This window comes from Lycorma delicatula, chromosome 10 (genome assembly GCF_047948215.1).
Source record: "Lycorma delicatula isolate Av1 chromosome 10, ASM4794821v1, whole genome shotgun sequence".
NCBI classification, from domain to species: Eukaryota; Metazoa; Arthropoda; class Insecta; order Hemiptera; family Fulgoridae; genus Lycorma; species Lycorma delicatula.
The window spans coordinates 10,300,901-10,319,552 of record NC_134464.1 but is presented as its reverse complement, the minus strand read 5'-3'; the positions used below and the strand labels follow the sequence as shown (position 1 = coordinate 10,319,552).

Here is an 18,652-nt window from a genome sequence, read left to right as displayed (position 1 = left end):
GTTATAGAATCAAATACATTTGCTACATCAATGCATAGGTGTGCAGCGATTGAATTTTTATTTAATAGCAGAACAAGCGAACGCTAGTAACATTCAGTCATTTAAAAGCCATTTATGATAATGAAAAATGGCAGAGCATGCAGTGCCAGAGCTGCTGTGGTTTGCCAGAATCAAAAAAAATTTGGTTGAGCATACAAACTGTATCCTCAAAACTGTAACATCAATGTGTACAATACTTGACAAGATTTGAAATTCACATGATATAAAATTCATGACTCAGCAACCATGGATATCCTATGACACATAATTTTTGAATAGGCATAGTTAAAATAATGAATTTTAAAAACTAGCAATTTAAAAGAATCACAACGTTAAACTTACTTTTGCCTGCTACTATTTCAAACATGCTTCTAATATTTCTATTTTTCAAATGCTAATTTCTTACCATATTAAAGGTTTTGAAAACCTTCAGGCAGTTGTGGGGGGATGCTTGAAATAAATTTTAACTTTAATCCACTTTGTATACAAAGTAGCAGGTACAAACACTCTGAAAGATTGTTAACATCAAAATTGTCCTCAGGCAATTTTGAGCAAATCAGATGTGGTACAACTGGCGATTAACTGTCAGAATGATTGCAGAACAATTGAATTTGAACCATACCACAGTCCATCAAATTTTGACAAACGAATTGGACATGAAAAATGTTTGTGCAACATTGGTCCCAGAAAATCCTCACTGTTGGAAAAGAAAAACAACAGGGTGGAAGTGTGCCACGATCTTCTAGGGCAAATTGAAACTGATCTTGATTTTCTAAAAAATGTTATTACTGGTGCTGAATCTTGGATATTTGAGTACGACCCAGAAACAAAACGCCAGAGCAAGCAGGTAGCACACTTCAAACTCACCACATCCCAAAAAAGCAAAAATGAGCAAATCAAAACCACGCTAATTTGTTTCTTTAATAGTAATGGCATTGTCTATAAGCAGTTTTTTTGCCTCCAGTACGGACTGTAAATCAATATGTTTACCAAAAAATTCTTGAAAGACTGTGGAAAAGAGTTCTCCACGTGACCAGCCATCAAATATTACAGGATGCTGCATCATGAAAATGCACCTTGTCACACTGCACTCTTAATTAATGAGGTTTTGGCAAAGAAAAACATTCCTGTAGTTCCTCAACCACCTTATTCTTCTGACCTGTGTCCTGCAACGTTTCCCATTCCCGACTAAAAAATTACCTCAAAGAACACCATTTTAGAACAGTAAAAAACAAAAAAAACAAAAATGTAACCGACCATCTGAGCTAGTGACAAATAAAAAAATTAATACATATTAATAATGCTGAATTCAAATTTTTTGACTGCAGTAGTTTGCTATGGAAAACATAAAATGCCATTACTCTCAGAGAAATCTACTCTGACTGAAGTCTCTTGTACCTCAGCTGCATTACTTACACAAAGCCTAAGAAAAACTGGTGATGGATAGAATACTAACAAATTAATATATACCTGCTTCATTTGTGAAACAATGTTATAAACACTGCTTCAACTTGACGATGGAAGATTATTTTTTTAATTAATATAATTTTATTTCTTTTTCAAATATATTTTCACTACCAGTGTATTTATAAGCTGTGTTTATCATATATTGATAAATATTATTTTTGCTAGACCATAAATAGATAGAATTTCTATGTATATTGAGTGATTTTTTTTTTGTGCATACGTCTTGTTTTACTAACATTATAGTTAAAATCTTTTAAGGAAAGGGAAAAGAAGAAGACATATTTCACGTGTTAAATACAAAATAAAATGTGATAGTTTGTGAATAATATATCTAGAGAAAACAAACAGTAATTTTAATTTATATATTAATTTAATTACATATTAATTTAAATAAATACATTTTTTATTCTGATCAATACATAATAATACATTACATACAGTATGTATATTGTCACATGTTCACAGCTTGATTAGGATTTTGAGAGACTGGCAATTTAGAATGTTAGTATTTAGTTAGTTATTTTAATTTATTGGTTTAAAATGTTCATAATTAAAACCAGACAAATTAAAAATAATATCAATAATGATAATAATAAGTGACAATTAATGAACACAAGTACTAATATAGTAATTATAATCACAATAATCATCAGGATAATAGTACTAATAATAGTAATAAATGATAATATTCCATGTTGATAATAACAAATCAAACAAATAATGAATAATATAGTACATGACATAATACATAACATAATCAAAACATTAAACATGACAAAAACATAGCATAATACATAACATAATTAACAAAGAATAAGAATCAAGATATTACACATCAAATAGGTGATAAATGTCAATAGTAAATAATAAATATAGATTTCACACAAGACAGAGTTCAAAATAAATAATTGCTTGGAATTTATTCCAGGTAGATAAATAGAAAACTAGAATTCAGGCCCATTAACAAAAGAAACCGCTAGTCTTAACCCTATTTAACCACTAGTTTTATATTAACAAACAATCGTATAAAATTCACTTGCAGATACCTTTGCTATCTACCCTAACAGTTTATGAATGAAATTTATTACATTATTTGTTTCACTTATAGTTTTATAGTAACTTACTCGTGGTATCACCATAGTCGTTTTGAACTTAATTCAAGGCTCTCCTCACCGGACTGATGTCTCAGACTCACACCTGTGACTCTTCTTGCTGTACTGGTTTGCAGAATTCTGCTGAACTCACTGAACTGACATCGTAACATCTCACAGGACAAAACTGAAGTTAAGTAATAGCTTTCACAGCTATTTATACTTCTAGCCTCTACCTGCCAGACTGGACCCAACTTGTAGCATGAGAACGATGGCTTTTATTCCCAGGAATTCCATAATCAGATCCGGTAGCTTTTCTTATGGTACAGCAAGGGTTTACTGTTTATCAGTGGGCAGTAAAACAAAGACAATTGTTAAACAGACCTATTCTTTACAAAAAGGGTTCTCCTTTTTATCCCTTTCTGGATTTCTCCAATTATATTTTCTATTACTTTCATAATAATTGGTAGAAATCTTTTTCTAAGGCCTGCTATACCGATTTGTTACAATATTATATCAGGTACGGGGAGATATGCTACTCCATAGATAAAAAAAAACAGCCGCAACATTTACTGGATGAATCTAGCTTTGAAGATAAAACCTTTAAAACTAAATTAGCCTCCTAATTAATTAATTAATTAGCCATCTAAGGGAATTCAGTTATAAAAACTTGGAAAATTATATTACAGGTGGGTATTTTAATCAACAATTGGATCTGTAACCATGATTATATCCAGTTTTATTTTCTATTAAGTTTCCATGAAATAATTTGGAAACTGATTCTAATGTTTAAAATAAGGAAAAAAGTTCATACAAACAAACATATGTCCAAAAATGCTTTGTTACTGAGTTACAGCTAGCGAAATATTTTGCCCAGATTTCAGTTCCCCTGGTGAAATTAGGTCATACTGAAATTTTTAAGGCATTATATGATGGGAAAACTTGATAAAACAGGCCCCAGCACTGTATCCCCTGTAGTTTTTCATAGTAGCTAATGTAAAACAGAAAACTTCAGTGACAAAAAATTCGTGACAAATTGACTAATAAATGCTATCAAAACTTTTAGAGAATATAATTCTGAGAAAATTTTTGTAATAAAGCTTATGAAAAACAAATCAACTTTTATTAATAAACACAAAACTTAACAGAAAAATGTTATGAAATTGTAAAAATTAAAACAGCTGATTTTAGTGCTAGTAGTTCCAAACTGTTAAATATTTTGTGGAATTTTTAATAATTTTTAAGAAAATGGTACCTTTCTGCCCTCATATTTCATCTGAAAGTCATCCAATACATTGTAATGAATGGGAAAACATTCTTCAGATAATACAGTGTAGTTCTATGACCACATGAAGAATTTCAATTTTCCATGAATGATTTTCAATGAACTTTTGGAGTAACATGTTCAACAATCATTTAATAATAGGCCCTTTCATACTAGAAAAATGTCGCAATAAGAAATTTTCTGGAATTTTTAAACAATGAATTTCTCACAATGCTAGAAAATTTCGCTGGCAAAATGAATTGAAATGTATTATCAGTTTCATTTAGACCAACAAATTTAGACAGTTCACCAAAATAAGACATTTCTTAGATGAAAAATTTACTGTTTAATGGATTGTATGTAGAGGGCTGGAATTGGCTTCTGGATCTTACTCACTTGGATTACTGTTTATGGGGATGGAGGAAATGCGAAGTGTACAAGCAGAAAATAAACACACGAGATAAACTGATCGTACACATTCTCAATGCTGTTGCCCTCATCAAGGAATACAAAGAAATTATTAAGTTGGCAACAGAAAATGTAAGGAAATGAGTTGAAAAGTGCATTGATGTGATTGGTGGAATTTTCAAACATTTATTGTAAATCGATACAGTAAAAACATTACAGGTAGTATTTTTTTAAAAGTAAATTAAAAGTATTATAATTTTTCAAAGGCCTAAATTTATTGTGTTGAAAACATGTTTTTAATTTTTACAAATTCATAACATTTTTCTGTTACGGGAGTACAGTTCTGGGATTTTATTAGATTCTTCAGGTGAAAAAACATAAGAAACCAGCAAATAAAGCCTTATTTGAAACTGAAATCTGGGCAAAATTATTACATTTTTCTTCTGAATCACTGTATTATTTTTTTTTTTTTAATTTAACAGTGATATAAGAAGGAAAGTGCTATCTGCATGGATGAAGTATTTTACTGGTTTGGTTATTTATAGAATTTATAGAAAAACATAACAGTATATTTTAATTAAAAAATTGTATTAAAACATGGTCTTGAGCAATTCAGTACAATACTGAGCCAAGAAATAATCCTTTGGATTGACTCTTCTTTGTTTTTACTCTCCTCTTATCCTAAATTCTTTCTGTTTTGATTAAATACAAAAGAATTGCGTTATCCAGTCATAGCTGCTCCATTTTTATTTAAGCTTCACAAGACCCAGTGACTCTGCATGTCTGCAGAACAGTCCAAGGACTCCAGATATATTTGGATAGGATGTTTCCTATCAGGGGTTATGCAGAAGGCCAAAACAGTGGCTGAGGTGCCTCCTGATATATATTAGTATTTCTAATTAAAAAAAAGAATGAAATAATTACACATAATTTAGCATATATTACGATAATAATATTAAGAAAAAACACATATTCGCGTATTTTATTAAAACACTACATTTACAATAACAAAATTTTTTTCTGTAAATTTGGAAATATTGTAAATTCTGCAAATGTTAAAATTGTAATAGTTTTTATTCGGACATATTACCAATTAGAATTATGTGCTACAACATCCATTGTAAATATGCCAACTGTCCAATTAGGTATTTCTCCATCAGAATAATTTCGATGAAATCTGAAATTTTGGATACGGATAATTTTAATTAAATTTCATTAATTACAATATTACTAATTTTAATTTACAAATTGTATTATTTATTTAAGAACATTTTTAATAACTCATAACTAGAAATATAGTTTGGTTTTGTAAAAAAGTTCAACTTTAGTTTTCATACAAGCATTTTTAGCAAACTGTGATGGAATTGCCTCTTTTCCAATTGTGTATAAATGCTCTCAATTGCGAGCCAATGGTGTTGTGTAATGACAAGGTTTCTTTTTTTAAATGATTACTTTAGGATTTTTGATTTTTCAGTTGCAGTAGGTATTCTGAAATCAAACAAATGTTCAAATGAACAAAGTTCTAGACAGTTTTCTCTTCAACACTCCAGCTCATTGCTTGACAACATTTTTATAAGGGCCGTGAGCAATTAAATGGATGAATTACCTAATGTAAATGGTGTGGGACTTACGGGTATTGGAGATGGTTCACTCACAAAATGAGGGAAAGAGAAGGTAATCACAACATTTTTGTTTTGAACCTGAAGGTAGGAAGTACTTGCCATAGTACTTACTCTTTTAGCAGAAGATTCTATTTTCTACAATCTTCAGATTTTGCTTCTTTCCAGATTGTAAATATTACTTACTAACACTGAAACACGACCAACATTTAACTCGCCATATTTTGAGAAACTACTACTAGGTAAATGCTACATAAGACTTATTACCTTTTAATCAATTATTATTAATATTACACCGGTTGTTGCACAGATAATTTTGGCTTATTCTTATGTATTTTTTGTTGCTTAAAATGAATGTGACCTCAAAATTTGCCCTGAGGGCTTAATTCTTTTAAAATTGTTATTCTTAAATAATTAGCAGATAAAATTTATTTTCTCTATTAAGACTAAATGCTTGTAAAGATTTACTACATTGTTTATGTTAATAATTAAATATGAATGTTTGAAAATAATTTGGAGGCAGAACGCATATGACTAATATGGTACTACGTCATAGAATGATACTAACTATTATGGCTCTTCCTTCTAGGAAAAAAAATTTATCACAGTGATTTGATTTAATTAATAATAGCCTTTATCAATGACATAAGAATTGGTATAGACATTTTGATCACTATTTTTAGTGTGGAATAACTAATTAGAGAATTTGTTTTGTGGAAATGCCTCACAAGTTTGGTCTTTTGTCTTATTCCTAATTGATTTAGACTAATATTATTTTTCATGTGCTTCATCATATATTTTTTTGTATATTGTTAGTAATTTATATAAAAATACCCCATAGTTGTATAATTCAACCTAATAATTTTCACTATATGTGTGGTGAATTAACTTTTAAATCTCAAAGAAATATTATTCCTTTGGTTAAAAAAAAATCATTAAACTATTTTGGGTGTAAAATAGGAGACCAGCTTAAGTCTTGGTTCCCTCATATCTTCTTTAATTCATGTATAACTTTACTAAGCACCTGGCTAAGTAAGAAGCCACAACCTATGCCTTTTGCTGTTCCTATTTTATGAAGAGAGCCTAAGGACCGCTTGTGGCTTACTGTTATTTTTGTATCATAAAAATAAAAGGCATCATAAGTAATTTCAGAAATATGTTGCATATTCTTGTCTTTCGTCAGCCATAAGAATTATTCCACGCAGTGAAGAGTTACCTGTTAGTATTCCATCATACATATGGAGCACAGAAGAAAATGTTAACAATGAAGAAGGCTATGATGATGATTTAGAAAGTAATTATGAAGAGTATCCAGATTTCCAAGGTGAGAGCACTGAACCTTGCAATATTACTTGAGCAGAATTTAATGAACTACTTTTTGATCTTAATTGTCTAAAATCCAGTCAAGTTTACTGTCTTCAATGTTAAAAGGCAGAAAAATGGCACTAAAATATGTTTTTTCTGTGTTAGGGAGCAAGAATTTCAGCACCTGTTCTTACAAGATATAATATACTGCAGTAATGTAAATTCTTTATTGCATTTGCTAGGACAGCATCACAATCCTATGGAATGGAGACTGCTTACAATCTCTAAAATAGGTTTGAAAATCATTCTCCTTCTTAATGAAAATGAGAAACCATCAATTCCTTGTGCTTTTGCACTACAAATGAAGGAGACATGATAATATATTTTTGCTGACCATAAAACAGTATGGAAAGTATTCTTAACCCATATGGTATACTGTTTCCTACGCAGGTGGGAGAGTACAAGCAGGATAAAACACATTAAAGAAGACTGAACAAAGAGAGAAGCACTCATAACAAAGAAAAAATGTAATTGTCAAGTTCTTGTGAATCCAAAGATTGTATATTTTCCAACATTACTCATAAAACTTGGTTTGAAAAAAATTGTCAAAACAATGGATCATTATGGTCGTTTCTTTAAGAAAAAGTTGCCTGTTCAACGAGTCGAAAATCAAAGATTTGAACCACAGATATACAAGCTAATGAAGGATTCGGACTTGAGAGAAGTTTGATAAATCTGCATTTCAAAATATTATTAATCATTCATTCCTGAGCAAAAAGAATACTAAGAATTATATAAAATTAGTGAATTAATTTATTAAAAAGCATCAAAAACTGAGATACAATTTGCCTCTAAAAATACACACACATATTGCATTTACAGACTTTTTCCCACCATTGTGATGAGACTTTTGTGATGTAATTGAAAAGCACAGTGAATGCTTTCACCAGAATATATCGATGATGGAAACATGCCACCATGAAAAATGGAGCCCAAATATGCTTGCAGATTATTACTGGAAACTAAAAAGGGACATTTGAGAAGGCTGAATACAGGAGAGGACTAAAACATAAATATTGGGTAAGGTAATATACTGTAGGCTATCAATTCCTTAAAAATGAAGGTTTTCTTTAAATCCAATGTTACTAAAAAAAGCCCTGCTATTCATTCAATTTTTGTTTGTAGATTTGAAATTGATGAAAAAATACTATAACACCTTAATAAATGCATGTAACAAAAAAAAATTTTTCATAGACCTATTAGTTTTTTTTTAATGCCAAATTACCATTATATCATTTTTTTAAACAAAAGTTTATACTTTGGTTCAATATTCAATCAATTTAATGGGTCAAGTGAATAAACATAACTAGTAGTTATTAGGACTGGTTAGAGCTTGAATTTTTCTGGATGTCTAGTTATTATTTAAGAGAGTCTTGAATAAAGAGAAGAAACTTCTTCTTGGTAGTAGTAATTCTGTAAAGTAGTTTCCTGTATGGAAACTATCCTTAACAAAGACCTATAAGCATTTAAAAAAGTGAAAAAGTGCAAAAAGATTTGAAAGCCAGTGTTAAGTTTTCAGCCATCGTGTTTTTACTGGAAATAATACATTGTAGGTCTCTACCTCAAAAAACAAGGTTGAGATTTTGTTCATTTCGTAGGCAATTCTGGCACCAGGATCAAAATAGTGGAGAATGTTGATATTCACCAACCTACTGCGTGTAAAACTATGGACTTTATGATAGAGCAGATCATTGCAAAATCACACAAGCAGGAATAAACAATACTAAGATTTTATGTTAGAGACGCTCCCATTTGAAAACAGTAATCAGGGCTTTAGATTGTACTCACAGGTAGAATTCTTGAAGCTACAATTATTCAGAGAGAGAATCCATTAGTATACAAACTATGGGGATCGTTCAATAATAAAGAGAAATGGCAACAGCAGAAAAGCAATTTAATAGAATAATCTGCTATGTGTTGTTCAAGTTGCCTTAAAAATACCAGTTGTTTCATAGAATTTTCATTATTATAACCTCTTTTGTTTATTTCAAAATGTCATCTACTATGAATGTGTACCATGGAGGAACAGCACACTGTAATAATATTTTTATTTTCTAGAGTTGTAAAATTGTTTGAAATGCTTTCTCTATATTAAAATATTATGGTTAAAAGAGTGTATTAATCCACCATTTTTACAAGTGGATTTAATAGTTTAAATCAGGCAGAAGAAGAAGACTAATTGATTTTTATCACAGCAGAAGCCCAGTAGAAGTTTTGATGATGCTTTGCAAAATTGCCTTAATGATATTATTATCAAGAACAGACAAATAAAAATTTTGGAAATTCTTGAAATTTGTTATGCAAATATAGCCATTATTCATTCCATAAAAAAAAATTATTGAAAAACGTTTTCAAGGTGGATTCTAAGAGGTTCAATCGACTCGAAATTACAGACACCACAGTTCACATTTGTACAGAATTTGAACTTTGGTTATTTAGTGAAAGGTAATGCTTTTTAAATCATATTATTCATCAGTTTGAGCCAGAATCCGAGCATCATATTGAATGGATCTGTCTGACCCACCAGAAAAAATTCAAAACCTACACTTCAACTGGTAAAGTATTGTTAATAGTGTTTTGGCACTGTAAAGGCCCAGTTTATTGTGATTATTTGATAGAATTCTTGACAAATAAAATTATTAAAACTACTTTTTTTTATGGTATGAATTTGTTTAATTATGTTCTTTATCATGAACTTTTGCAGCTTCTGCTCTTGTGTTTTACAGCTGAACTAAAATAATGAAAAAAATATTGCAAATTAAACTGGCAAAAAACAAAATAAACCCTAACATTTGTCAAACAAATACAATACTCCAGAAATACACAAGCTAAACTGTTCAGGTAGTACACAAAGTTTTATGAATTTTCAGTGAATCACAACCACCAACCAGTGAAGCCAACAATCTTTCATAAAATTAAAATACATATGTAAAAAAGAATCAAATTTGAGTAATATAAAATAAATAATAAAATATAACACTGATTTCCAGCAGACTGATTCTGTACGGGTACTCTCATTATATCTGAGAAAGGCCCTTTTAATTACTTATGCCGGAACTAAAATTCAGTGTGCTATTGCTGTTAGGGAAAGTTACCCAAAGAGAGCTAGAAAATAATATTTCACTCGCTAAAAATATTTATTTTGATTTAGTCTGTTTTATTGAGTTATGATTTTTTATAAAAAAAAGTAATTTTTCACCTTTTATTTACCTTGTTAGTATGTTAAATACTAAAATTCTATTTAATTTTCTTTTTTCTTTGTGCATTATCCTCTTCAATGCAATGTACAGTATGTCGACATCACAAAACCTTTTTTCTGGAATATTAAAAGAAAATTAAAAGTATTTTACACGATAAATTAAATGGTATACTCTTAAATAGTAAAAGAGTTAAAAAAGAATAAAGCAGTAGGAATTATGATAACTCACTGGGTTGATGTAGTGGTCAACTCATCATCGCAACCTCCTGATTTTCAAAGTTGAGAGTTCTAAGGCTATGGCCACACAAGTGTTTTTCAAATCCAAACGTGCGTGTTTTTTTAATGCGAGCTCAGTTGTTTGTTTGGTCTCTCCAATACAACATGAATCCACATTCAATAAATAAAAATGCTGTGAATATGTTAAAATGCTTTATTAATTGTTCACCAACAATGTTGTTGACGTCAAAGAATGTACTGGGTACATTCTAAGTGACAGTTCAGTAAAGGGAAAATTTACACTTCTACACAGTAAGGAAAGGAAAGCACTGGAGGAAAGGATACCTAGACAAGTATTTTTGAGTATTATAGAATATCCATATTTCATTTGAAACACTACTATCTAAGGTTGAAGATCAATTAGAAAAACTGATACTGTAATGCGGGACTGTATAAGTACAGAAGAAAAGTTAACAGTAACTTTAAGCTGAGTGTAATTTTTTACAATGCAGTTTATTTTTCATAAAATTACAATTATCGGCTAATTTTGTTGATTAAGAAAGGACAAAACTGAATCATCATGTTCTTCATAAAACTGTTTATCTGCTGTTGATGATGCCATCGACATTGCTAATGACGATGATAGGGTGCTGTTAACAGAGGGTGGGTGGAGTTGATATGGAAGTCTTATCGCATGAATTAGGATTCGGATTACTGTATGTCTGAATAAGTTGCATGAATTGAATTTGAAACTGAAGTTTGTCACGATTTCATATTTTTTTATACGTGACAAGTGTTATATCAAACATTTCATCTGGGTCCACACAGCCAGCTGTGCAAGAGCGGAAGGCAATCGGTGATCAATATGAAAAAAGGGCAAATTTCACTCATTGCTAGTGGACAATTGATGGCAAACAAATTATAAAACCGTGGGGTTCAGGGAGTGAATATTTTTAACTACAAGAAGTTTTTTCTATTGTGTTAATGGCTGAAGTTGATTCTAACGATTGTTTCTGATATATTGATGTAGGATCTTTTGACCATGAAGGAGACTCAAATTTATTGAAAACAATTGAGCTATGTAAAAAAGTTACCAACAAACTTTAAACTTGACTAGACAACCAATGTCCTATGTTTTTGTAGCTGACAAAGTTTTTGCTATGTGTGAATATGTGATGCTGTATCCTGCAAGGAAATTGAATTGGCAGCAAAGAGTTTATAACTATAGGCTGTACAGAGCATGGCATTGCGTTGAATGTGGATTTGGCATATTAGCAAATAAATGGCGCATTCTTCATCGACAAATCAGTGTTAGTATTAATATGGCTCACATCATTATCCAAGCATGCTGTATGCTTCACAATTTTGAAGACATTCTGTCAAGCCCATTACAAAGTATTCCTGCAATTGGAACAAGTGGAAACAACATTGAAGTTGAAACCAGAGACAGTTTCAAAAGTTACTTCTGTTCTGCAGGCTCAATGCCCTGACAAAATTGTTATTGTACCATTGCAGCAGAGAAACTTTATTGAGTCAAGTACACAATACAAGCTACTAACTACTAAAAGGAATAATTTTGGTATCAAATTTTTTAAATTGTGAACTAGTAAGTTTTGTATAATGCCTCTAGTAGATTATAACTACCTCTAATTACAACATAGTTTATGTGATTTGTAACTTAAAAATAAAATTTAATTTGTATTACTACTTATCAACATTAGATCTTGTGTTTTCGTCCATCTAGTCCCATCTCTCACCAATAATATACTTAGTTACAGCCATCCAAGCATATCTTTTCAGTTCACCGTTTTTGAAATCATTATGCCATGTATCATAAAGATATGGGTATTTTTCAATTTCAAATAAGCTCACTATCCAAGTGGTATTCCATGATAGATTTATTTAAAATATCAAAAACTAAAGAAAAGAACATGAATATAGCTAAAATAGAAAATGTGATCTGCAGCGAAGTGTTTTCACGTGTGTATGACCAGCCACTGAGCTTGAAAAATAGGTCTGGTTGTATTCACCAGTGAACAACCTTGAGAACACGACAGTCGAGTCCCACGCCAGCGGAAAAACAAATTACATCTGACCATGTCTATGCTACAACAGCTAGTCTATATTTTGGGTTTGTTTTCACACTGCGTTTTGGTTTGAAAAAACTTGTGTGTCCATAGCCTAAAGTTCAAATCCTAGTAAAGGCAGTTAATTTTGTACAGATTTAAATACTAGTTCGTATATACCAATGTTCTTTGGTGATTGGGTTTCAAATAACCATACATCTCAGGAATGGTCAACCTGAAACTGTGCAAGACTACACTCTTATTCATATTAGAGTACTACCTCTGAAGTAATACCTTATGGTGGTTCCAGAGACTAAATAGAAAAAGAGAGAATAGAAATTATGATGCAGTCTCTGAATTATATGTTTTCTAGAAGTAGGACAGAACAAGCTTTATAGTATGATTAAAACATTAATATGCAAAATGTATGAAACTATAGGAGTCCTTGAGATTTAAAAGAAAAAAAAACAATTAATTGTTTCTATACAAAAGAAGGCAGCAGCATCTAAAACTTAACTATTAATGCCCTATCAGTCTATGGTGATATACAATGAAATGAAAATACAAGTAAGGATAGTTTACAGACGAATAGAAAATGAAGACCAGTTTGGTTTTTGGATACAAGGGAGGCACTCAAACTGATCTTAAGTTTAATAGTCGGTCGTAAAGAAATAAAATTAATTTATACGTCAATAAGACTGTAACGTCATGTACATAAGATGTTTATGACCATTATCTAATAGCATAATAACATAATAATTTTTAATTTAAAAATATGAATATACATTTGAATTTGAGTTAACATCTTATGGGAAATCCCTGATGATGGAGTAATGGCTCCAAAAGTACTCGGATATATATTTTTAAAATTGTTGATAAGTGGAACTTTAATTTTTATAATTGTATTAATACCAACGGTGTCAAATGCATAGTAAATTACTTTACTTTTACTTAATTTACTAATCTTATTAGACAGTATTTTATTTTTACAAACCATTTTTCATATTTGCCATCATACGTATATTTATTGGTGTTATAGCTTTTATGTTGTTGTGATCAAGTGCGATGTGTTGTTTCAATATTTCTGGCCATGTTAATGTGACTTCTTGTCTCAGTTTTTGTAAAGCTTCCTTTGTTAACAATCCTTGAAGTTCATCAAATTTATTTTCAGAAATTAAATGTGTTATTGTGACTACTGCCTGTAATAAAGTTATAAATTTAATTATAAAATTATATTTCATAATTATTTTTATTAATATTACCATTTTTTTTAAAAAGAGATCTTCATAAACAAATTTATATATATATATTGTCAAACCAAATTTCAGGCTTTGAAATTTGGTTCGACTTCACCAGTGTCATAATCAAGTATTTTTTTTACAAAGTCTAGTTAATACAAGTAATCTGGAGACTGTGAAGGTAATTTCTGATAACTACAGGGAACAGAAAAATCTATAGTACTGTATAAATGACCTGACATTAAAACTATCAATATATTTTCAGCGTATCATCACTGTATGTATCCATCACTGTTCAAAGTATATTTTAACTGTGTGGCTCAACCTCCACCCCCACCACAACATTCATAAAAATAATTTATTTATAATTTATTTCCAAACTACATTTTAATTCTTTTAAATTATTCCCAGGCGGTTCAATGGCAACTTTTAATCCCCAGGAAAGCCTAAAGTAATAAAAAAATTAAATATTTGGTTTGTCTGCTAATTGAAGAACTAAAGTAAAGCAAAAATATTTAGTAAATTCTTAAGCACATAATTACCATTAAAGCAAAACTAATATTTTATTAAAAATTAGATGCAATAAACATTTCAGAGATTAAAAAAACAGTAGCATAGAAACTCAAATGTGCCAGAATATTTATTGAAAGATAAATATTACATACATTCCTAATATGAAAATTCTGTAAGATTGTGGTAATAAAATCTGAATAAAACTTTAAAAAATATTTTGTATGTGTGTATATATATATATATATATATTTTCAAATGCGAAATTTGAAAGTGATGAGTCCTGAAATTGGCATCACTATAACACAACTATATGAGGGAATAATTAAATGCCATCATCATTATTCTAATAAAAGTGACAGGATGTTCTTTATTAGTATACTTATTTATATTTGTGAATTATTAATATGTGCACATTAAGTAAGTGCATTTAAAAAGTAACTATACACCTGTCATACATTAATACAACATTACCTAATACTAATTTACCTTACAGTTCCTGGTGGTTGGGATAGTTTTCTCAATAACCATTATTTCGAGAGTCTGGAGAAGTAGGTGGCTGCAAGTCCTTAAAAATGATTAAATTTACAAAAATTTCTTGCAGTAATTTCATGAATTGCCTGGCATTAGTATGGGGTCACAAAGTCGTGTTTGTAATTAATTAATTAATTTCACCCTCGGTTAGCTCTCTCATGAACTGGTGAATGATTTTGCTGTAATGAACTAAATTTATTGTTTCTGAGAGGAATATTGGGTTAATTTCTTTTTTTCTCCTGGATAATGCAATTCATATCCCAATTTCCTGGTCATGTAGAGGAATTGCATATAGCAAATAGGTTGCTGGAAACCATACATCTGAATTCTGTGCATATAAATACCCTGATAAATCGAACCATGCCTTATCGGTAAAGAAAACATTGTTCAAAATATTGTCAGAATTGTCTACTAGAGATGTTAAAAGCATTCAAGTATTGAATTTTCTATCCACAGTCTGTGACAATAACTTTTAATCCAATTTAACTTTACATGAGACCAGACAAAGCTTCTTATGAACTGCCTTTGTGTAGTTGCAACACCAATGTTTTTTTGTCAGGCCACCTTTTGCATGGACTCGCTGAGCCAACATTACATAGCTGCTGATACAGCTTCTTTTTTTTTTTTGAAAGAAGCATTTGGAAAAGTTAAGTTAATAAAAGACTAGTTAGCTTGGCATTTCTCCCACCACTACCCCATTCAGTCGCCCTAAAGCATAAGACCGAATGTCTGTGCTACAAACGGCTACTTAGCCTTGAAACAGTTTAGCGATCAGTGTCCTAACTAGCTCCTAGAGCTAACCTATAAGCATGGTACCATATAACATTCACTTGTGTGTCCCTCCGCCCACTTGTCATATATCACTAGAATGGGTAGGCGCACCCCGTCAACTACTAAAACATATATGACTATCTCAATAATTAAATTTAATAATTAAATTAAATTTATCTCATAAATAAATTTATAATAATAATCAATTAAATTTATCTCATCAAAGACAAGAATTCGCTGCCACGCCTACGCTGCTGAATGCCAGCAAGTACCTGTCCACCATTGAAGAACTTGCAGCCTTAATGTAGCAGGTAGCCAGCCATATCTCTAGGTTAGCTTCCTACAGCAGTGTGGTAGGAGTCTTTCTCCTACCACATTGCTGTAGGAGCTACCAAATCTAACAGAAAATTGATGTTTCACAAATCCTGTCTACTAACCATTCTTACGAAAAACATATTCAACAAGAAATATTTGCCATTCTAAAGTTAACACCATTCTGAATGCACACAAAAAGACAGTTTCAATTGTTCGGAGGCAACGAACAAACAATGAAAAACCAAACACACTTCTCACCTTAAGGTCACCAGTCTGAGTGGCTTGCAGAAGCAAATTGCATACAATGAGGATTACCAACCTTTGCAAAATACATTATTTGCAGCGAATGTACAATATTACATTCCCTCAACATGTAACTGTTTTTTTTTTTTTTTTTAGCCTCTGGGACCACCGTTAGGTATTCCTTCAGAGAATGAGATGAGATGGCAATTTTGTAGTGTGTGAAAATGCCATGCCTGACCAGGATTCGAACTCGGGACCTCTGAATGAAAGTCTGAGATGCTACCACTCACACCATGTAGGCGGCATATAATCGTGTTTATATAGATGTATAGTTACTTTTTGAATGCCCTATATAAACAGCTGATGTTGAGATCCCCATAAAGTGTTAACACTAGCAAGTAAGAAAAATTTACTTTATCTTGCTATTATTAATAATAAAAAAAATGTATGTATGAAAAGTGATTATTTTTTCTCTTTTATTTTATTTTGTAACTGCTTTCTTTTGTTTTTTTTAAAAATGTATTTTAGTCCTGTTACGGCTTCATTAATCTTACTGAAGAGTGTTCTTCACCATCAGCTGTAATAAAAAATTAAAATTAGCTAATAAGAAGATAAAAAGATGACTGGACCTGTCTTATTGCTGTCCAGTTGAATGATGTTATAAATAAGATGCTGTATTTATTGTTATTAGAACTTATTTTGGTGGAGGGTAGCAGCTATCTGAATTAGTTGACTAGCTTTGAAATGCATTCATTTGTTTATGATGTCTTCTTTAAATCTGAATTTGTGAGCATTTATATAAAAGTTTTTTCCTTTATTTTTAAACAGGTTTTATTTTCGTTACTGCTATTATGTGCATTTATTATGTCTTGAAAAATTTAAGTGTATGTTATGATTCTTTTCTGAAACCTGATTAGCGTTATTTGAATGTAAGATTCCATAATTATGTGCTCTCAGATATTCTTCAAATGTTTTTTTCATTTTGTTTTCCTAACCAAAAAACTTTTAAATGTTTTCCTTAAGTTTTGAGTATATAATATAAATTAATGAACACTTCACTCATGTGATATGCTTTGTTTTACAATGATTAATTTTATCTTATCGTGATCTTCCTAATTTTAAATAAAAAATTTAAAGAGCATAACTATTTTGAACAAGTACAATATTCTTACATTAAAACACATGCACAAAACCCATCGGTGTAATAGAAGCAAAGTAGAAATAACATGTATCACTGAGTCAGTAAACAGTAGAATAATAGTATGATCTCCAACTGAAAACACAAGTAATCCAGGGAAAATGTCATAGGAGATAGAATGAAACAAGTAGGTAGCAAAACAAAACAAAAATTCAATTTAATTTTATAAATTACAAAAAAATAAATGTTTCCAACAAGGGAGGTGTGACTTATCCACTGCTGAAAATGAGGCTTGCAGTAGAAAATTTGTTAATCACTAATTTAACTAATTTATTTATGTACATACCTGTTTTGCTCCTCTAATAAATTCTTCTTCACTAAATTCTGGATCCCAAAAGTAGTTCAGTTTTCTGAAACGCCATTTCATTTTGGCCCATAATACTGGATTTGGGAAACGCACTAATAATAATGATTGACTAGGAGAACACTGAATCCTTTGTAATGTAGTAGAAAAGTATTTATTTCCTTTATAGCTGCATATTTGAAATTTGTTTGCATCGATACAGAAACACCTAGTATTTATATGTATATTTAACTGAGGATTATTTAAAATATTATTTTTTACATTATAATAACAAAACTGTTTGTAACATTCTGAGATTAAGTTGCATGTGCTCAAAAATTTGTTTGACTGTGAAGAAACATTTAAAATTTGGGAAATTAAGAATAAAAAACTCATTATTGATTCAACATAATTGTACACTTATTTTTCATGATTAAATTTTTATTGATCATAATTTTGCAATGAATAGTAGTATGGTATGATTCAATAAACGTTTTGAGTTTTTTATTTTGGTTGTTTGTTCTATTAAAATTTTGTTCATAAGAATTTTTATTTAAACACAAGAAGAGATGCGAGTGAACGAGAATTCTAATATCCTAATTATATGTCAAATTTCGTAATTACTTACAAATTTAAAATTCGCGGGTACAAAAGTATATTTTAGAAATCTAATTATTATACTATCCCTCAATTTTGATCTTATGTTTATTAAAATGAATTATTTTTCTAGGTTAAACAGAAGCAGCTGTTAAATTGAGAAAAATTGTATTATTTTGTTTTTCAGTAGTTTCAGTCGAAATGTCAAATTTGTAGTGAATTGTTTGAT

At 30.3% G+C, this 18,652-nt stretch overlaps 1 protein-coding gene across 4 annotated transcripts; it reads right to left on the bottom strand.

Annotated features, from left to right (window-relative positions):
* Positions 1-1,920: 1,920 nt before the first annotated feature.
* Positions 1,921-18,519, bottom strand: LOC142331601 (m-AAA protease-interacting protein 1, mitochondrial-like). Of its 4 annotated transcripts, XM_075377612.1 has the most exons (5): positions 17,830-18,519; positions 13,729-13,933; positions 10,464-10,569; positions 5,360-5,446; positions 1,921-2,936 (listed from the first exon to the last, which is right to left on the bottom strand). In XM_075377612.1, the coding sequence occupies exons 1-5, from the start codon at positions 18,220-18,222 to the stop codon at positions 2,897-2,899; spliced, it is 831 nt and encodes a 276-aa protein (XP_075233727.1). In that variant the 5' UTR covers positions 18,223-18,519; the 3' UTR covers positions 1,921-2,896. The 4 variants fall into 4 exon arrangements, with proteins under 4 accessions (XP_075233727.1, XP_075233730.1, XP_075233728.1 ...); XM_075377615.1 differs by having other exon boundaries at positions 1,921-5,446; positions 10,453-10,569; XM_075377613.1 differs by having other exon boundaries at positions 1,921-5,446.
* Between the last annotated feature and the right edge of the window lie 133 nt (positions 18,520-18,652).

What these genes read in the sequence shown, in the direction of transcription:
- LOC142331601 (XM_075377612.1), bottom strand. Translation starts at nt 18,222, where the DNA reads ATGAGTTTTTTATTCTTAATTTCCCAAATTTTAAATGTTTCTTCACAG. An exon ending in GTATTTAACATACTAACAAG is followed by an intron (nt 5,447 to 10,463) that starts GTAAATAAAAGG and finishes CCAAAATTTCAG; the next exon opens with ATTTCATCGAAATTATTCTG. An exon ending in GTAGCACATAATTCTAATTG is followed by an intron (nt 2,937 to 5,359) that starts GTAATATGTCCG and finishes ACTGATAAACAG; the next exon opens with TAAACCCTTGCTGTACCATA.